General features: G+C 44.4%; 1 protein-coding gene across 9 annotated transcripts in view; it reads right to left on the minus strand.

Moving 5' to 3' along the window:
• PHACTR3 (phosphatase and actin regulator 3) overlaps positions 1 to 10,235 on the minus strand; it is a 165,121-nt gene extending 154,886 nt beyond the window's left edge. For 6 of the 9 annotated variants that reach the window (XM_044986072.1, XM_044986076.1, XM_044986069.1 and 3 more), the window contains exon 1: positions 9,765 to 10,235. In XM_044986072.1, the coding sequence (XP_044842007.1) occupies positions 9,765 to 9,882 (118 nt within the window). In that variant the 5' untranslated portion in view covers positions 9,883 to 10,235. The remainder of the gene's footprint in view (positions 1 to 9,764) is intronic. The other 3 variants (XM_044986073.1, XM_044986074.1, XM_044986075.1) reach the window with 3 other exon arrangements.
• Between the last annotated feature and the right edge of the window lie 12,021 nt (positions 10,236 to 22,256).

Here is a 22,256-nt window from a genome sequence, read left to right on the forward strand (position 1 = left end):
TATACTACACTAGTGCCTCAACCAAGAGAAGACTGATTGTGCCAGGCACTGTACAAACACATAGTAAGAGACAGTCCCTGCCATAAGTAGTTGCAATCTAAAGACAGCGTCTGTTAGTCTATAAGGTGCCACAGGACTCTTTGCTGCTTTTACAGATCCAGACTAACATGGCTACCCCTCTGATACTAGTGTAATATAATTAACACTACCAATGAGAGTAGTTGTGTCTGCAGGATATGGCCCCAAATCATCTGATTTTTTTCAGCTTTGACCATTCCCTATTATGATGCATGGAAACATTTTGACGTGTTCAAGTAGGGGAACAGACAGAAAAGCTCTTTGTAGAGGACTACACAGGAGAGGCCAGTAATTCCTTGAGTGTGATGTATGTGATTATTGCAGCTTTGAAAGAAAAGGGGCTTTTATTTGATTCATTTTGAAGCTTGTCTGTTAAGATTTGGGTTAAGAACTTATTTTCATTGAAACATGTAAATGTAGTAGCTAGACATCCTCTGCTTCTCTTTGTCATCACTGACTGCCTTTGAAAACACCATGCATTGTTTTTATAGTGTGTAATGCCACCCGTGCTGCCTTTGGCATCAATGCCATAATATTGAAGCTGCAGCTGAGAGGTAAAGGAAAAGAAAGCCACTTGTATGCCCATGACTGAGTTCATTCTTATGGTGCATGGAGAAGGCAGCAATTGGAACAAGGAGAGATGAAATATTCAAAAGGCACTCGCACTGGTTTTTTGCCAAAATCAAATCTGAACCAACAAAGGAAACAAATGATGTTAGAGCTCAAAATTACTAACCCAGTTGCCTAGAAACAATGTTTTTTTTTTCACCTCTATGTGATGGGCCTGGATTGAGCTACCTAGTCCAATCTCAGACAGTCACATTTGGGCCCAATCCTATGCTCCAGGTGCTTTGCTTGCAAGAGGGTGGTCAAAGTGGGGGTAACTGAGCCAAGAAACAGCATGCTCAGTGCCTGCATGGGATTGGGGGCGGGGGCGGCATATTTTCAGCAGCACCCTGCTCAATTTAAGAGAACCACTGCCAGGCTCCAAAGAGGAATTCTGTCCAGTCTTCCTTCTGTTACCGAAAAATGTGGTTGTGATATAAAGGAAAGGGTGTGGGGGTGACTGAAAATAGAGGCTCGTCAAGGGTCACTACAGATGCAGAGGGCTCCACAGAAGCAAACAAATCATAAAACAATATCACAACTATTTTCATGAGGCTATTGCGTGTGCTGAGCTAACATTTGAAACTCTGGTTACCAGCAATGATATGATACAGCATTTCCACATCTTGGATATCAAGTTTTAAATGTATTAAACAGGTACTCCATAACATTCAAACTACTGGCGAATTTGGGATTAGAATAAAAGAGGAATGTAAAACACATTTCTTACATGCAGTTCTATATTTCACTTACAAAACACTAGACTTCTCTAATATCTGGCTAACTGCCTGATATCCCAACTTCGGAAACCGTCCCAGCATGGATAAGTTTTAAAATAACAAACCCCATGAATAATATATATTCATCAATCTCATTCAACTGCTGTAAATGCAACATTAGGACGTCAAAGTCTACAGCTTTCACCCCCTTCTGACTTGACTCCTTAAGTATGGGTTAGGTGAGGATAAAAAAAACTGGATAGTGGGCATTAAACAGAGGTCTTGAGTTAAGGGTATCTATTCATGCAAACCAGCAAGGAGGAGCTCTTCAGGGTTCTCTAGGGGGAGCTGGATTTTAAAATGAATGTATTAATAAGCTAGATGCAGAGGGAATATGTGATTATAAAATATGCAGATAAATTACTATCATGCATATTTTTACTCATGTGTAAAGCCCTATGAAGGTTTGTACTCTGGGCATAGTTCCACTGGCTTCAAATGCAGGAATAAAAGAGAGGTGCAGTAGAAAATCTTTGTAGGTGTGGTCCCTAAACTCAGTTGTATGGTTAAAACACATGGGCATGTGGGTGAGTTCCAGAAGAACATTTGTAGTCTAGGTGAAAGGACTCTGAGTTGAATCATGAAATTTCACACATCTAAGAATTAATTGTGTGCCAATAAACTGAAGTAAAGATGCTGCCCAAGCAGTTTAATTTAGATGGGAATGAATTAGTAACTGGAGGGAAAGGATATATTGACAGGGGCATTTTCAGTTCAGTGGACAGTGACAATGAAGAAGGCTAAAATGTTGGCCTATATTGAAGGGCATGTTGCTTTCCAAAGAAACAATCTTTACAGGCCTCTTGTTTCACCACATTTGTAGCAAAGGGTCCAGTTTTTGCCAACTTAATTGATGAGAAATATAGATAAGGTGGAAGGAGTACAATGCAGGGCAAAGAAACAAAAGTAATAGAATGCACTGGCTCATGGAGACCTGATGAAACAGCGATCATTGAGCTTGGGGGGAAGGCAATTAATAGTTAACCTGATTGAAATATTTAAATTGTAAATTAGCTGTGATTTATGACCATTGTAACCTATTTGAAAATCTACTTGACGTGTTGGACAGATCAGAATTAGACCTAAATGGTCCCTGGTGTAAGGGACTGTCGTGACAGCCACAGATCTGGCACAGCACCATGCACTAATTTCCCATCCCTGACACACTCACCCTCCCATAGATTTTGATTGGTCTTCAGCACATGTTTAATGTTAACCTAAAACATTCTCCAATGCTACCAGCCTCGTCAAAATGAATTTGGAGGAACAAATCAGAACAGCAATGAATGTTAACCTAAAACCTAAGCACTCTGCATCAATCCAGAAGAGGCCAAGGGAACCCACAGTAGGGTTGTAAAAGGAAGTGCAATGGCATATCCAGTGTATGTTATGCCTATAAAAACAGACAGACAGATGAAGAGTATTCCTGTACTGGCTGTTGTTTCCTCATGACTTTCCCTAAAGAGTTGGTTGAGTTATAGCAGATGTCCTAACGTTTTCTGTTGTGCTGTGCTGAGTAATAATAAATGCCTCCCTCTTCCAAAAGAGACTACATAAAAGGAGCAAAAAATCTAGTTTCTTTCACCTTCTGAGCAGTCTGGCAAAGTAACTGCCTAACTTCACGAAGGTCTCTTGCCACAGCATCTTCTGAATGATGACAGGTGATAAAAGAAAACAATGAGGCGTACAAGAGGTTGTATTGTAGACTTTCTAATGGATCTCCCTCCAATCCTAGCCTTAACGTTGATCACATTAGTTGCTTTTATTTATGTGGCTGGATCAACTTTTGGCATGCACACAGCTGTGCGTATCTGGAACACAGATGTTCCATATATAGTGAGATTTTGGACACATCAGCATGAGTTATTGTGCAACTGAAAGAATTCACCATGTGTACGGACTAAGAGTTTTCAACAGGCTCAGTGCTTGAGCCTACAGCACTGTTTTATATTTGACATGTATGAGGCATATCTCTTCCACACCTAGAACTCAGGAATCTGATGTGCTGAGCTGACACAGAAGCTAAGAGATCCACACTACTGTTAGTTCTACAGTAGCTCCTTGGTTTTCCACTGGAGGGAAGGGTAAGGTACAATGGACCGTAAGTGGGATGGATCAATAGTATCTGTTACTGAAGAAGAACATTGTGTCAATTCTGAAAAACAATTCTTTAGCTTGGTAGTTTTGTAAGTGATGCCTGGCATAATAGTGCCCTTCTACAAATTAGGTTTCTTTCATTCTGTAGGACCCATAGTCCCTGCATCTAAATTGTTGGGTGGGTAGACTCTCATTTTATTATAGTTGTCTGTCTTTCTTCACTAGTTAAGCTTTGACATTAATTTGCTCTCTTTTTCTGTGAAGTTCCATTTTTTAATGATCTAAGACCCAAATGAGAGACTACCAGTCTCTCCTATTCCCTTTGATTGCTGGAAATGTACAATGAAGGAGCTATTTCAGCTTCACCATCTGCTTGAGAGACAGTTGCAGGATCTTAAGATCTGGTTTGTGTCTGAAATTCCAGACTTCTTCTTCTATAGCCTCTTTCTCCGAAACATTTGCGGGGGGGGGGGGGGGGGGGGGAGGATGGGTGTAAGCCACTTAAAATGACTTATAAGATTGCTTCAGAGTCTCTGTTGTCACCATCTTTCCCTGTGTGATTCTATCTTCTATGACTCAAATCAAATTTCCATCACCATTTATCTTCTCTTGAGCAAGGGTGTTTAACAAAAGTGTTCTTGATAGCTTTCAACTTAAGTTATAATTAAGTGTGGTCTACTTAAATGCCCCTGACGTTGCAATAGGATACGTAGTTTTTCCTTGATGTCCTAAACACTTTTGTAGAATTCTGCCCTGTTTAAACATCTACTGGTCTTATGTTTGAAAACACCTGTCATATGAAGATCTGAAAAACCTAACAGGTAATGGCAGTGGGGGTGGTCCTTCTCTATCTGATGCACTGCTCCAGCACTGAGCATGCTGCACTAACAAACAAAATTCTCTTTCTGAATGAGATCATGGTGCAGATGTGTTCTGTACATAATAGGCTGGACTGGATCCCAAGAATCTTAGTGTAAGGAAGCTCCATGTGTAATTAGAGGAATTTCTATGGGCCTCCCAAGTTCTGTGCTCCTAATCACCTGGCCCTTTCACTCCTTACTCAGCAAAAAAGTCCCACTCATCTTAATGGAACAACATAGACTCATAACCATGATGGTCCCTTCCGGCCTTAAAGTCTATCAGTCTGACCACGAGGATGTTGCATAGAACGTCACCCACCCATACATGCAATAGGCCCATAAGCTCTTGCTGAGCTACTGAAGGCCTCCCATTTTGACCGAAAGACTTCAAGTTGCAAAGAATCCACTAGTACAAACCAGCAAGTGACCCGTGCCCTAGACATGGCTGAGTGAAGATTGACAGATCAGGCCCTAAATTTGCAATATTGTATTCATTCTCACCAGAGCAGAGAACTCACCAGCTTTCAAGAACCTAGTTGCTTGAGCTCACTGGTGGTACAAGAGTTCACTGAATCTCAACCCAAAATGCATTTATTTTATCATGAAAAAGAAAATTCAAATATAGATGGCTCCACTTGAAAATGAACAATCCATCACTCTTACCAACACTACTTGCAGCATTCCTTACATTTAAACTTGTTAAACGATCCACTGCAGCTGGGAAATGTCCACTTGGTAATGATGCCCACTGCAAACAAAACCTACACTTCATTCTCAGACCATGGCTGCCATATGCTAAAAGCTCACTGCAAGGAGCTGTTATTAATTAAAGGCATATGAAGGGTCTAATTATTAGCAGATTTGTAGGCCTGTTATTTAGTAACACATGTTACTGTTAAGCCTGTTGTCTACATGTACTGAACATCATGTATTTTATTTGCTGTAGGAACATTTTATAATATGCTGTTAACATATCATTTTAAAAACAATCTTACAAAGCAGATTTTGGAACAGAATTTAGCACTGGCCTGTGCATTTGCTGTAATTTTGTAGTAAATCAAGGTAATAACTTTTCATTTGTACAGAGAATACTGTATAATAAAAACCGCACTATAAATATGGGCCTGATTTTTGTCAGAGATCATGAGCAATTGCGGCTCCAAATGGCAACAGCCAGAATTGTGGGTGCTCAGCACTTCTGAAAATCAAGCTCTGAAAGTATTTGCACAAGCAAGTTCTCTTAGTATCTGCATGGAGTCTGGCCGGTTAGGTACTTTAGATGTCCCTTCCTCATACAGGAAGAAGGAGCTTGTTTTTTAACCACATAAAAAAAAATGGATAACTTATCCCAAACCTGGGGAAATCTTTTGGAGGATTTGGCTCCAAGTAGTATCCCAGCCCAAAAAGACAAGACTTCAATTCTAACTAGATGGTTTCCTAACATACGGCAAAAGACTTTCAGCACAATCTGTTCATAGGAAACTCCCTGAGTCTGCCATTTGACTTGTCCAAACCAGCCAGAAGGAGATCTAGTCTAGTGATTACCTGAAGCATTCCAGGCTCTCGTCCCAGCTGAATCCCTGATTCGCTATATGACTTGGGCAACTATATAACCTTGCGGTGCCTCATTCAACTTGGCTGTAAAATTGGGCAAAAAGCAGCTCACTGAAAAACTGATATTGCCCTAGAACTGAGCTCTCCTGGATGGATGGAAAACTAAAGGGTATTGCCTCTGCATCTTCTGATGTCAGTGTCACTGCATGTACTCCTGGCTAATGATGAGGCAAAAAACACTCATACCGGGACTTCATAGATCAAGAGGAGTGATATGCAACTTGCTTAAACAAAGGCCATGCCTACATGGGGGAAAGGAAACTCTAGAAAACACATTAACTAATATCTGTTACCACATTTTCTATCATGATACATTTTTCCAGTGTAGGCCCAGCCAAGTAAATGTTGGAACAGAAGGCCGCTCAGCCCTCCAGTTGTTCAATTAAACCAGGTATTCATGGCCAAAAAAAAAAAATTGAATACTCAGTGTCCCCCCACCAAGAAAAAAACAGTGGAACATAACCACAAGGTCAGGGTGACAGCATTTCAGTACTGACCTCAGTAAGGGTTTGATCCAAGAACAAAATCTGTATCCCAGGTGCTGAAGGAAAGCCTGTTTGTGCCTAACATATTTTAGATTCTTTTTCCCCCACAATTCATCCTTGAATAAATGTTACCTTTGTGCTTTTGCCAAGGTCAGTGATGTGATATGGGTTATCTTCCTTTATAAAAGCCATTTGGTTAGGTTAACTGCCCAATTACATGGATAACTGCTCTCTTTAAGCATCATCCTCTAACTCTTATTAGATCAAAACCCGCCTAATACATTCAAAGAGTACTTCACACCCATGCTGATTACTTTCTGTGTACGTGATTTATGTTGTGATGCTAAAGTTTGCCATGCATATCTTAAAAATCATATTTATGTCAACACTGTAAATCATTTTGTAGAATTCTACTTTGCTATTGGCACATTTGTCTGTATAACTTGAGGTATAAATAATGTCTCTTTTGGCCTGAGTTTTTAACGAAGCCATTACTTTTAAACTAGGAAACTCGTTTGAAATACAGTTCAGAAACCGAAAAGTTGAAATTAGGTTCTATTCCTCTGTTGTCTAAAGCAAGGCTTAAATGGAAGCAGGATTGGGATGTAAATGTAAACATGACATTGTAGAATGATCAGGTCTAAAAGTTATTTTGACTGTGTGTGTTTGGTTTTATAACTAAACATAAAACCAAATTATAATTATTTCTATTAGCAAGGAAGCAAGATGAAAATGTAACTATGTAGGATGACAGCTAATTCATAGCTTGGCATAAATTATGCTTAAATCTTTGAAATACGGAGACAAAAACAATTTGTCCACAAATTAGATGGCAAAAAATGTTGTAATTTTGCGGGTAAAGCAATACTAGTACTGAAAACATTAGATGTTTACCATTCTTACATTCTAAGACAGTCACCTACAGTCACACTATTTAGTACTGGTCTACCCAATGTTTACCAAACAATGTAACTGTTAGCTAACAAAATCCATATCTGTAAATTACATGAAAAAATAAAACTTAGGTAGGGTTTCCTTAGTCTACATAATACAAGAATATACACAGGCTGTAGGTATTGTTGCCTTTTGTTACCTTTTATAATGCTTTTGCAGTATATTTTTTGGAGAGGGGGAGATTTTTTTGCATACTTTGTGCAGCAGCTGCCATGCCACTGGGATGTTTGGTCTTAAATTATGGAATTTTCATTGAAGAAAATGTGCTGTTAACAGTACCTCTTTTCAAAAAAGCATGTGTTTATTTTCCCTTATATCAAATAGATTTTAAAAATTAGATTGTCTGTTACATTTGCTGTTTCCCACATTGATTGATTGTTTTGAAATATACAAGAAAGAGCTGAAATTAGATTGTATGCATATAATTTTCCTTTCACTAGTCACTTTTGCCTCCAGAAATCAAATAGCAGAAGCATAGATTCCTCGCTTTCAGTCAGTATTGTCCCTTAAGCAGAAAGTCTAGCACTTCATGTTAGAGGCATCCTTTGTTCCCTTTACGTGGGGTATGGCCACAATTGGGCATCAGAGAAATCCTCTATCGTTTCCATTAATTTCATTGTTTTATCTAGTTGCAGAGCTACAAAGATTTTCAGAATTGTTTGATAAGGAAAACGAATCAAACTTAAAATTGTCATAATTATTAACGTATAGTCTGCTTCTCTGGGAATGATTTTGGCAAGCAGACCCATCAAAGAAGGCTGGGAGTGTTTAATCACAATCTGCAAAAGAGGAACTAAGGCCTGATCTAAAACCCATTTAATTCAAGAGGCACTTCTCTCCTGGCTTCCTTTAGATTTGGGTTCAGACCCTGAGTTCTATGTTTAGAATTCAATATATTGGGCCACTAGGATTTACCCATCTTTCATTGTCTCAGGGTGGTAGAAACCACACAGCTTACCCTGTTTTGTTTAATCATTCCATAATTCAGTAGCCCTCACAAAGAAACCTTACAGCTCATAAATGGTCCACTGTTTATATAAAGCCAGGGTAAAGCCAGCCTCTGCTTCTAGTTACTTGTTGTTGGGCCTTTCCTTGCAGTCACATCACACACAAGCTATGTGGAGTTTTTGAGTTGACTAGAGGAAATCTTCACCCAGCAGAGCCAACCTTTTCCTTACTCCAAAGGATCATCATCACTTTGATGTCGGCACTTTGAAATGATACAGTCACCACTAAAGACATCTGTATTTAATGGAAGAACTATTATTTCAGTCCTGGCTGGATCTCTGCCCTGCTTGCCCCATGGCTTCCTCCTGGAAGAACTATTCTTTAAAGTGAAGCTAAGCTGAACATGTTTGTTAGCTGGCGCTGGTGAAATAATTCATTTTCATTTATAAATAGAATAGTGTGATTGGATATTGGTACCTCAGTCCCCTCTGCCACGACACTTCATGAGAAGATTATACTTCTCTGTATGAAGTGAAAATTACCTTCGGGGGCGGGGGGGGCCAATTTAATTATTATTATTCTGCTTCCTCCTGTCTCCATGGTGATCCTATCCAAACGGCCTGTTCCCTTCTGTTGTATTGGCCCTTTTTTTCCCCCTCCAGACAGTAATAAATCAGCTATGCATAAGCCTGAATCAAAGTATTAATCACTGGCCTAGGTAGGAGTACTGCCTACTGCATTTAGTACTGTAGCTTCTAAATCCAGCCACTCCACCTTCCTCACTCCAGGGCCTCTCCCTGGGTGCATGAAGGTCAGTCCTGCCTGGATCCCTGCCCCGCTTGCCCCATGGCTTCCTCCTGGCAGAGGAGGACTGGCTGGTGGGGGAGGGTGGGGAGAGCGTCAAGCCTCCTGTGCTAAAGCAGCTCTTGCAGCTCTCCCCAAGGCTGCCACCTGCGTGGGTCCACACAAGGGCGGTGATTGTGCTGAGAAGTGCCTGCCAGCAGCCGAGGCTGGGCTCCAGGTAGCACTAGCGCTGCGGGCCCTGGGGTCCCCCTCCCATGCAGTCAGAGAGGGGGGGGCAAGGCTCTGCTCTCAGCCCCCTCCCCGCTGCACGCGGAGTTTGCAGGCAGTGGCGGGGCCAGGCACCCGGGAGGCTCTGAGGCAATGCTGTTTGCAGCTAAGCCCCTGCATCAGTTCAGGATTTACTGGGGGGAAGATGCCCCTAATTTCCTGCCGTGCCTGGGCGGGCAGGTTTGCAGCAGATGGCAGCGGGACCCCTCTACCCCCCCCCCCTTTCCACTCCCCTCTCCCCCCGGCTCTGTTGTGGGGGGAGGGGGTGTTACCTGGGTTCTCTCCGGCTGGAGGGGCAGCGCAGGCGGCGCAGTCCGTGAGGACGCTGGGGTCGCTCTGAGACCTGCCTCGGGGGAGAAAACAGCCGGTCCCTTCTGCCGCTGCAGCCATGGGGGGCGGGGGGGGCTCATGGAACGGGAGGCGGCCAAGGTCACAATGGGGAAGGGGGGGCCGGAGCCCGGAGCGCCAGCAGCTTCAGCCCGGCCGCGGCAGCATCGTCCCCGGCCTCCTTCCGCCAGCTCCCGCCGAGGCTCCGCACCTGCCGCATCCAGCAGCCGCAGCGATGCCGCTAACGCACCGGGCGCCTATTGCCGCTCATGGGCGAACTTGCTGTCGTGCGGCTCCGGGGGGGGGCCGGCCTGAGCTGGGGCCGGGCTCTCCCCTCCCCCGCGCTCCCCCCCCCCCTCCCGCCCGAAAGCAAAACCTTCGCTCCCGCAATCGCTTTAATCGGCTGCGCTTCTTGGAGCATCTGTTGGAGAACATTGGGATTCTCCCATCGTGCCCCGCGAGCGGGAGTGTGACATCACGGCGGGGCCGGGGGGGGGGGGGGACACCTGCACTGCACAAAGGGAGGGCGGCAGCAGCAGGTGTGCGCGGCTAGGGGGCTCCGGGGGGGGGGGGTGCAGGAAGCTGGGGGGTCCCTACGGTTAATCTGCCGCTGGTTGCATTTCAACCCCCCTCCCCCCAGCACATCGCCCCCCCCCAGCTCCTCTGCTGCGAGGCGGGGGGGGGGGTTGGGCTGCTGTCATGTGACCAATCAGAGCCGCCCAGCAGGGTTTGTCCGGGTGCGTGTGAATGGGGGGGGGGGATCCCAGCGAGACTGGTCCCCTCCTCGCCATTGCCTCTTCCGGGAGCTGCAGCTGGGACCCGGTGCTGGCTCCGGCTCGGGCTCCCCTGGCCGGGACTCGCCTTGCTCCGGGCGCCGCGTGTGAGTGGGCACTAGGCTAGTGTGCCAGACTGCACGTGGAGAGCGTGTGCACCGCGTGTCAGCGAGTGCCTTCTGTGCGGAGAGCACGTCAAGCGTGTGCAGTGTATGTGTGTGTGCACTGTGCGCGCCTGCCTGTGGGCGTGTCAGCATGTGCAGTGCGTGTGTTTGTGTGTATTGTGCGCTGTGTGGGTGTGTCAGCGTGTGCAGTGTGTGCGCGCATTGTGCACTGTGTGGGCGTGTCAGTGTGTGTGTGGGTGCATTGTGCGCTGTCTGGGCGTGTCAGCATGTGCAGTGTGCGCGCACATTGTGCGCTGGCTGGGCGTGTCAGCATGTGCAGTGTGTGTGTGTGCATTGTGCGCTGTGTGGGCGTGCCAGCATGTGCAGTGTGTGTGCATTGTGCGCTGTGTGGGCATGTCAGCGTGTGCTCTGTGTGTGTGTGTGCGCGCATTGTGCGCTGTGTGGGCATGTCAGCATGTGCAGTGTGTGTGTGTGCGTGCATTGTGCGCTGGGTGGGCGTGTCAGCGTGTGCAGTGTGTGTGTGTGTGTGTGTATTGTGCGCTGTGTGGGCGTGCCAGCGTGTTCAGTGTATGTGTGTGCACGTGCGTGTTGTGCGCTGTGTGGGCGTGTCAGTGTAAGTGTGTGTGCATTGTGCGCTGTGTGGGCGTGTCAGCGTGTGCAGTGTGTGTGTGCATTGTGCACTCTGTGGGTGTGCCAGCATATTCAATGGGTGTGTGTGTGAGTGTGCGTGCGTGTTGTGCGCTGGGTGGGCGTGTCAATGTAAGTGTGTGTGCATCGTGTGCTGTGTGGCGTGTCAGCATGTGCATTGTGTGTGCATTGTGGGCGTGCCAGCGTGTTCAATGGGTGTGTGTGTGTGCGTGCGTGTTGTGCGCTGGGTGGGCGTGTCAGTGTAAGTGTGTGTGCATCGTGCGCTGTGTGGCGTGTCAGCATGTGCAGTGTGTGCGTGTGTGTGCATTGTGCACTGTGTGGGCGTGTCAGCGTGTGCAGTGTGACTGCCTTGCGGGGCCTCTCTCATCTGGGCACTTGACTAGGTTACAGATTGGACCCGTTGTTGGCCTTATCCCCTTTGCCTGTGTCGCGGAGCCTCTGCCCAGCCTTTCCTGACTACATTCCCCCAGAAGCGGAGAAAGAACAGGTGGCACGACAGACCCAGCGAGCTGCTGCTGCCCATGTCAGCTGACGATCTGCCTAAAACCCAGCCCTCCAAAAAAAAAAATAATAAAAAAATAAAGGCTGTGGGCAGCTTCCAGTTTGCCAGGCACTAGCTGCCCTGACACTGGTGGGGGAAGGAGGGGAGCATGACTCAGTGGTACCATCAGTGCTTTCCTTAACAGCCTAATTTCAGGGACAAGGTGGCTTCACCTTGGACTGGAACAATCAGAGCAGGCTGCTTTTCTATGGCTGGGAAGTAGAGCTGGTCAGGAATTTTCCCAAGGAACATTTTTTAATTTTTGAAATATCTTTTATATTATAAATTAAAACAAAAACATAATAAAAAGTCAAAACCAGAACCAAACATTTCAATTGACCCCAAATGATTGTTTTCTTTGGAATTTCACTTTAGAGGAAATTTAAAAAAAAATTGTTTTCATTCTCTTCTTGATGGATTTTTTTTTCAAATGTGTGGCATTTCTCAGGTATCAAAAAATCCAGTTCATGTCCAGAACTATGACCAGGGTGGATTGCTTGGCTGCATATGCTCCAGTGCTCTGTGTTATTTCTTCCCTGTTAAAACTTTAAGTTACTGATGTTCCAGTTAGAGAAGCAGGGACGCTTTGTAGGCACTGCTCTGCTAGTGGAATAGCACTGAGTTTACCCATGCAGCCCTTGCCTAGAATACACAGTGGTCTCGGTCCCACACATTTATCTGTACAGAGCACTCCCCACTGTTGGGATTGTGTGTAATGCGCCCTTGACACAAAAGCCAGGTTTAAGGGCTGGGGGTTTGCACACACGTGTGCACATGCTACAGCAGGGGTGGGCAAACATTTTGGCCTGAGGGCCACATGGGGGTTCCAAAACTATGGAGGGCCAGGTAGGGAAGGCTGTGCCTCCCCAAAGAGCCAGGCCCCTGCCCCCTCCCACTTCCCACACCCCTCAGAACCTCCCACCCATCCAACCCCCCCTGCTCCTTGTCCCCAGACCACCCCCTCCCGGTACTCCCTACCCCTAACTGCCCCCCGGGACCCCACAACCTACCCAACCCCCCTGCTCCCTGACTGCCCCAACCCCTATCCACAACCCTGCCCCCTGACAGGCCCACTGGGACTCCCACACCTATCCAAACCCCTCTGCTCCCTGTCCCCTGACTGCCCCCCAGCACCCCCTGCTCATCCAACCCCCCCGCTCCCCCTTACCATGCCACTCAGAGCAGTAGGACTGGCAGCTGCGTGGCCCGGCAGGAGCTCGCAGCCCCGCCGCCCAGAGCGCTGGCAGCATGGTGAGCTGAGGCTGCAGGGGAGGGGGGACAGCAGGGGAGGGGCCAGGAGCTCAAGGGCCGGGCAGGATGGTCCCGTGGGCCAGATGTGGCCCATGGGCCATAGTTTGCCCACCTCTGTGTTACAGGCATAGCTGGTAGCGACACCTACACTTAAGGTTGCTGGACACGTCCTCTTATAAGACTGTGTACATTTGCTTATAACTTTGTGAAACTTAAACCATTTGGGTTGAAATTGTCCATCATAGATGTCTGCTCCAGGCTGAATTTTTTTAAAAATTCTAGCCAGAAAAGGGGGTTCGGGAAAGATTTCTTTGAGGCTGTGTAATTGCTTAATGATACCCCTCACGAGTTCCAGCAAGGGGTGGTAGGTGACTACAATAGGCATGCTGTCAGTGGTGTTTTGTCTGTATTGAAGCAGATTTTCTTGGGGATTTGGGTGGCCTGTTCCATGATGCAATCTACTTCTCTGGTGGAATGTCCTTGTTTGGTGAATGTGGTTTTAAGCGGGTTAAAGTGTGTATCCCAGATTTTCTCCTTGGAGCATATTCTCTAATATCTGAATGCCTGGCTGAAGATAGTAGTTTTCTTAGTGTGTCTAGGTTGGTTACTGGATCTGTGGAAGTAAGTGTGGTGATCCATGAATTTCTCGTATATAGTTTTCATAGGGTTCCATTGTTGAAGCTGAGCATGGCATTCAGGAAGTTGATGCTGGTGTGGGAGTGTTCTAGAGAGAGTTTGACGGATGGGTGATGGTTACTGAAGTTGTGATGGACATCTGTGAGGGAGTTTGTCATCTGTCCAGAAGATGAAAAGATCATTGATGTATCTCAGGTTTATCATTGGTTTCATGGTGCGTTTGTCCAAACCATGGGAACAATCATGGGTACTGGGATGGCTCCCCAGTATGCCAAGCTCTTGACGAGCCACCTTGAGGAAGAATTTCTGGACAAAGTGCTTGATGAATGTACAATTACTATAGGTGAGGATGAAATGACTGACTTTGGCTGTGTGTTTGGTGTGGATATCTGAGTGTTTTATTGCCTTGTAGATATTTGAGGCAGTCAGCGATGCTATGTTGGTGTCTAGGGAGGTGTCACGCACACTGACAAGGATGGCATTCTGAGGGAGGTTGTTAATGTTGTAGAGTTTCTGGAGGAAGTTGATTCTGTTCTGGAGGAAACTGGCCCTTTGTGCGGTCGGTGGTTTGAGGATGGTTCCCGAGTTCTGATGTTCCTTCCGTGAGATTGCAAAGGCTAGATATTGTGTGTTCTTTGTTTGTGTATCGTGAGAAGGTGGGTGGGTTTGTGGGAGTTGAAGTTGTAGAGTTTCTTTTGGAGTTGTTTGAGGAAAGCAGTGCTTGGATCCCTTCCTTTCTTATGGCTGAGTCAATTGCCTCTGTATTTGCTTTGGTCCCTGCCAATCCAAGCAGCAAGAAACAGGCTGGGAATCAATCAAAGGTATTTTATGCCAGAGCTGCCCTTAGGCCACTTAGTTATTTTTCAAAGCACTGGCATCATATCTGTGGTGGGGAGGCTAGGAATAATAATTGTGTTCAATTATTAAAACACTGAGCATGTAGCACAAAGCATTTCATATTTTGCAAAAGATACAGATTTGTATGAAACATCTATAATAATAATGAATAGTGAATCCAATTGCACCTTTCATGAGATTATTTTATGAGGGTTCTGCAGTGTTTATGGTGGGTCTAAGCCCCAAAGGACTGGTATGTGGGGATCTCACAGAGATTTCTTCCCTTTGGAGGAAAACACACATAACACTTTCAGGATCAGACGCAATATTAGTTGTTAGCATATTTCCTGAGCATAATTCCAATCCTTTTAGCTCCCTATTTATATTTCTCTTGTCATTGCAACATCTCCCAATTTAGTACAAGGAATTGACACCTTTTTTTTCTTTGTGGATTACAACCTATATCTCACTGATCAGAGGACAAATTTCATGGGTCACTGTGACAGTCTGTACCCTATGTTCACCCATTTTTCAAGACTATGATACATTTAGTACAAACTATACCTTGTAAGGTATCATCTGAAAACTCATGACTTGTTGATCATTATTGTCCTGGTAAAATATGTGTGGCAACATTATATGTAAAATTATAAGATTCCATTGTATGATGTTACTAACACATATTCTGAATCTGGGGAAACTGCCACGACCCAGTTCCTCAGAGATAAAAGGCAAACTGATGCCTTAGCCAGATGTCAGTGAAATTAAATGGACCATCACTGGATTCAGTGACCATTCTTTGGCAGGAAAACGGGTGTGAATGAGAAATTTACATCTTGGCAAAGGGAAACAGCTGGAAGTTCCCATCCCCACAGACTTGCTGTCTCCTGAAGCCCAGATGGAGGTGATTCTCAAGGAAGAGGAAAAGATATAAAAATGGGGGAACAGATGCCCCAAATGATCTCTCCCCTCACCTCTACTCATGACATCAGCAACACTAGAAGAACAAAAGAAATAGCTTTGGAGTGGGTGGAGAGATCCTGACTGAAAGGAGTATAGTCAGTAAGATGGAGAGACGTGGTGAGAGAGACCTTTTGCTTTGAATTCACTTAGCTTGTTAAGTTAGGTATTAGTTGCGTTTTACCTTGTATTTACTAGTAACCAACTCTTACTTTTATGTCACTTAAAATCTATCTTTCTGTAGTTAAGAAACTTGTTTTATTGTTTTATCTAAATCAGTGTGTTTAAATTGAAGGGTTGGGATAACAAGATCTTTGCATATCATTTTCTATTAATGAAATGATGGACTTTATATGAGCTTGTGTTGTCCAGCAAGATGCTAGGCTGTACAAGACACACATTTCTGAGGGAAAGTCTGGGACTGGGATCTTGCTAGTGTTTCCCTGCAGTGTAATTTGTGTGTGGCTGACTATAGCACTCATACAGTATAGCTAGAGTGATTTACATGCTGGAGGCTGCATGTGAGTAGACCAGGAGTGGTTGCTCTCACAGTGAAACAATGTAAAAGGCACCCCAGGTTGGAGAATTGAAGGGACACAGCTGTTCAGCTGTCCAGATTGTACCCTTGGTGGTAATATAATAATTTCAATTTGAATTATATTCAGTTTAAAGAAAATGGCATTGTATTTTTCTCCATTCAGAATTTAAAAATTGGTTAAACTTATTTTTTAATGAAATATCCATTCAATAAATACTAAAATAAGCAATACTTATTTAGATATATGCACCCCACAAACACGAAAAAAAGAATCCCCTGTCAATCCATTTTAGACTTCATTGTCATAACTTAATACAGAAAATTAACACCCAAACACAATTAAAGTGCAGCAGTACAATTCTATTAATTGTCTTTCCATGCCATAGAAGACAGGTGAACAGATATTTTTTGTTTTATGTTCCATTTAAACAAAAAAAAACCCTAGATGTCAATATTTGAATTATAAAAATGTTTCTTTGAGGGGAAGAAACAAAGAAGAGATGAGTCATGTTGACCCAATTTTTCTTGAGTCAGCAGAATAGTAAACAACCTCATTTCCATTACTCAACAGCCCATATGTGATTTCTGATCATACCTCTAATCTTTCTCATTATTCCTTTGGAAAAAAATTACTCAGGACAAATTTAGAATTATAATGATGTCAGCTTTAAAGCTGCAATTGTTTTGATGACAATGGGAGACGATTTTTTTTGCTTAGAGCAATGTTTTCAGATCTAGCTACAAAAAGCATAATTTCTGGCTCATGTGGTTCTTGCCTGGCTTTTTAGATTTGAGGCCAGCATGCTGTAACTCAGTACGCTCAAGTTAGTGATGCTGATGTTACACCCTTCTAATGCTCAAAAGGCTCCTGTGTCCACATACTGTGCTGATTTTGCTCAGACAATTTCTTGGTAAGTAGGACATGGGGAACGTTGTGGGAAATCATGTGTCAAGAAGGTGGTAAATAAACCTATGCCATTAAGAACAGATGAAAAATTATCACTGCTGGGTGTTCCATACAACACTGAAGAATTGGAAGAAGTCTTCTCCAAAACAAGAGCCTGTCCCACTTGCTACTATAAACTATGGATAAGCGACCCAAATAGTAATAGGCAGGGATTGTCTCTGCATTGGTCTCATACGTATTCGCACCTTTTATGTTTTCTGATTTTGGCTCCAGTGGTGCTTCTGACTATTTCCAGGAATTGGCCACTGCTGCACACCTGAGTCTGGAGGCTGATTTTCCCCATTTGGTTTCTCTTCTAGCTGCACTGCTCTGCCTCCGTTTGTCATGTTATGAAGAATGAGAGACCAATGATGGGAAGAGCCAGGGGACAGTGTACAGGAACAGTCGGCTCAGCTGCCTGCCTGCCCAACCCGCAGCTCCAGCTCAGAAAAGTCCCCTCTGCCCCAGCCATCACAAACAGAAGGTGAACTCTTATACTACAGTAATGATCCCAAACCACACAGCTTACAATAGCAACATCAGTATAGACAATCAAGCAGGGGGAACTAGGAGCTGTAGCATGCAGACGCTGAGGGGGAATTTCAGGGACCTAGTAGCCTTGCAGTAATTATGCGCAAGGAGTGGGAGTAAGATTTACTAACAACTTGAGGAAATATTTTTCTTTTCCACATTCATAGATGTTTGAAAGAAACAAATAGCTGGAAAGAAAAGACACCTAGGGGTGATGGCGAGGGACAGCATTTATGCATTCCTCAGCCCGTGCCGCTTCCCGCAGCCCCCATTGGCCTAGAGCGACGAACCGCGGCCAGTGGGAGCCGCGATAGGCCGAACTTGCGGACGCGGCAGGTAAACAAACTGGCCCGGCCCGCCAGGGGCTTTCCCTGAACGCGCAGCGGCCCGACTTTGAGAAGCACTGCTCTAGAAGGATAAACAATTTCAAATAACTGGATTGAAAGACACCTGTTGTGTCCACTTTTATCTGCAAAATATTTCATAATCTGAAATAGATTGGGGTATATCAGTGATGATTTAGGCACCTGAAAGCCATATAGCCAAAAGAGGACTCACAGTGAGATCAAACCACATAGTTCAACCCTATAACAGAATAATAATTAATGCTGCAAACTCTGGTGAAATGCTTGCACATTTCAGTTGTAGTATAGGAGATAGGGGCTCTAGACTCAAGGAGAAAGTAACGAGAGGAAAAGCAAATAGTAATGCATAATATTTTTCATCAATAGATATCAAAGCACTTCACAATCTTTAATGTACTTATCCTCACAACACACTTGTGAGGTAGGCAAGTACTATTATCCCCACTTTACAGGTGAGGAACTGAGGCACAGAGAGACTAAGGCATTGCAACGCCTAACTTTCAGGCACCTAGAAAATCACTGAAACTACAATGGGATCTGCAAAGCCTGAGTTATGTGCCTAGACTTCTTATATCCTATACAATGAATGGGGAGAGGGAGGCACCTTAGAATGAATCCAAAAAAGCCAACACGCTGGGCAGGAGCTGCCTAGGCTACCCAATGGGAGATGCTAATAAGAGGGGTGTGTCCTAAGCCCCGCCCCTCTCTGAGGTAGGCATATAAATTGAGCTGCAGGGAGGCACCTATCTCTGCTCTCCCTACTCCTGGAGTCAGCAGCTTAGATGTCTAAATTATTCCTGTGTGAATTAATGAGGTGCCTGCCGCACTCCATGCAAAGCAGCTGAAAAGGGAGGTGCTGCCACCGCCCACCTTATAACTTTTATCCCAGTGGTTACAGCAGCCATCGGGGATATGGGAGACCTACGTTCAATTCTCTACCTGGGACTGAATGGCACATAATGGAACAGTTTCAATAGGAGAGACTGAGGGAGCCTTGCATCGGTATATCCGAGAATTCAGTGGTTAGGGCCCTCTTCTGGGAGACGTGGATTCAATTTTTTTTTGCTCCCTCAAGCAGAGGAGGGAATTGAACCTGAGTCTCCTACATCACAAATGAGTGCTCTAACCACAAAGCTCAAATCTATAGAGTGTGCAGCTCCAGCACTGGCTGGATTTTTGAATGGGGCCTGAGATGGTATTTGTGCTCAGAGCACATCTACTAGATTGGGCCCATCATCAGTGGGCAAACACTTATTTTTGCTGGGATTGCACTGGGGAATAGGCAGGAAATCAGTGTCTGGGTGCCTAGAATGAGGCAGCAGCATGTATCCCCAGAGGCAAAAACTTAGACACCTAAGGGACTTTTACAGCAGCAAGTTAGGTGCCAAGTAAATTTAGGTGGCTACAGGATTAGGCAGCAGCCAAGCAGGAGTTTTGTGGAACACAGTGGTCAGGGGCAGCTCTGTGTTTTTTGCCGCCCCAAGCACGGCAGTCAGGCGGCCTTCGGCAGATTCGGTGGCGTTTCTGTGGGTGATCTGTTGGTCCCACGCCTTCGGGAGGCTGCCTGACTGCTGCCCTCACAGCGACCGGCAGGCCGCTCCCCGCAGCTTGCCGCCCCAGGCAAGCACTTGCTGCGCTGGTGCCTGGAGCCGCCCCTGACAGTGATACCTAAAAACTGGAAGTTAGGTAGCTGAGTCCCTGCAGGGATCTGGGCCAAAGTGATTTACCCGAGGTTACATAGAAAGTCTGTAGCAGACCTGGGAATTGAACTTGCATCCTCTAGGCTAGTTCCCTAACCACTGGACCATCCTTCCACAAAGAAAACACCAGTCTATTGTAACTATCACACATAAGGGACTTTTAGTTTAAGGTCCCATAAAAAATACATGGACTTCATGTTCCAACATCTATGTGAAATAATCAACCCTTCATGAAACCCATTTTTCAGGATAAGACAAAGTTTAGCTGAAAGCCCTAAACTGAGGTCTAACCAGCCCTAAGCTCCTAGAGCTAGACACCAGGGATGAAATTCTGGCTCCACTGAAACCAACTGGAGCTGCCATTAACGTCACCGGGGTCAGGATTCCACTCCAGATCTCTAATCCCTTGGCTCCATCCATTATGTTTTAGCCAGTCAGTCTTGTTTATTTTGTTCCCCTGTCCCGATTTCTTTCCTTTTTCTATGTATATGTATTTTCCCCCACCCCATTAAAACAATTTTATCAACATTTTTATAGAAATATTTTCAGGTTTAAACTCTGAAGTTTAAAGTTTTCTGACAAATATTGTTTTGTTTTTCCCCAAAAATGTTCATTTCATTTGAAATAAAATCAAAGTTTTATCAAACAATTCTCAACCAGCTCAACAAGTCCAGGGCGTATAGTTCCCTGGAAACCTGGCGGTGGGCCAACAAAATATTTTGAAGTCCTGGCATCTGCTGCAGATGACACAGCTCAAAGGTTCAGATCCGAGGCATGATTCAGGCTTCAAAGGAAAGCTGACTTCAAGCAGGAAGCAAGCAAGTTCAGACACTGAGAGAGCGAGCTTTGGCTTCAGGGCTCAAGCAAAAACAGCTTCAGCCCCAGGGCAAGAACATACCCAGAAATTATTCCAAGCCCTATAGCATTACTGCAATACAACATTCCTTCTTCATAAGCTTTATCTTTATCAGGCTACTGCAGTGTAATTCATCATTCTGCTGAAGCAATAATAATAAGATTTAAATCGCACATTTCATCACAACACTGTGGGAATATTAGCTAATTAATTAGGTTATTATAAACTCTCTAGGTCAAACTCCCTCTGGTACATGCACACAGCTCCCATTGCAATCAGTAGGAATTCCGTGTATGTATCCAAGGTGTTTCCTTCATTGTAACAAACTCTGTGTTCTACCGCACCAAACGCATGACTTTTGAGACCAGACCATAGATAAAAAGAAGAACTGGGCCCATTTGTAGATCTCTAACATGGAATTGCACAAAGAAAAATCTTTTAATGGAACAGATAACATTTTACATTAAACACTGTAAATCAGCTTTTGTGTTATGAAAAGGAAGACACATTGATGTGCAGGCATTAACTGCATAAATAATAATAAAATCCCACCACAAATATTTGCACAGTACTCAAGGCTTAGGGCCTGATCTAAACCCATTGAAAGCAACAGAAAGATTCCTACTGATTTCAGTGAGCTCTGTATCAGGCCACCAGTGATTTAACTGCTAGATGATTTTAGATTCCCATAGCACCACTGAGATATAAGAACCTGGATAAAGTAAAATAATTTCTAATATTAGCTACATCAAGCAAATATGAGCGAGCTCTATCAGTAATTAAAACTAATTCATTGTCCTTTTATCGCATGTGGACTAAATCCTGCAGTTTTTAGTCCGGAAAACTCCCACTGAACTCGATGCTACTTTCACTGGGAGGTCAGCAATGCGAAGTCCCGGGGCCAGTTGACGACACTGGAATGTTAGTGAATTTGCACAAAGTATGAAAAGCACCAACATTTAACAGGAGCACCACGTTAAGGTTGTCGTCTTGCTCCCTCTGAATTCAGTGAGTTAAGAGGAAGGTGCAGGCTTGATGCCACTGGGAGTTTTACCTGAGTAAAGGTTGCTGGATTTGGTCCTATGTGTATATTCCAGCCACACTCTCTTTATCTCGTCCTCCTTTAGTCACATCTTCCTTTTCTCCCTTCCCCACTCTGGCCTGTAATCTGCATGCTTTTACATACCAACCAATTTATATGTTAATGTAATATCCTGGTTGTCATAATAGTTGAAGTAATGATGGAGTAGATCCTAACACCTTCAAACCACATAGAAGAGTAAACAAGTGCATAGTCCCTGAGTCTGCTCTCCATTACCGGCTTTCCATGGGTATAACTCCATTCACTTAATGTAAAACTGGTGGAACAATGAGGAGATTCAGGCTCACTAAGCTGTTAGGACAAAAAGCTACAGCCCTAGAAAAATCTTGAGTTGCTAATTTTCCGTACTTTGATTTCTACAAAGTGTTCTCTGCAGATTTGACTTCTATTTTGTGTTCACTGTAGCTATTACAAAAGAGCCTTCTCTCACCATATCTGTGAAACAAGGGGTAATTTCTTTGGCTCTTAAAAATGGGGGCGGGGGGAATCTGAAATCTTTAGATAATTGGAGCTCTATTACACTTCATTTAGATCCTAAAATGCTGACTGTAATTTGAATTAATTTATCTTATTTAGTTAATCAAGTGCAGTGTAGATTTACCTCATGAAGACACATCGTTAATAATGT

This window comes from Mauremys mutica, chromosome 13, assembly GCF_020497125.1.
Source record: "Mauremys mutica isolate MM-2020 ecotype Southern chromosome 13, ASM2049712v1, whole genome shotgun sequence".
Classification (NCBI taxonomy): domain Eukaryota; kingdom Metazoa; phylum Chordata; order Testudines; family Geoemydidae; genus Mauremys; species Mauremys mutica.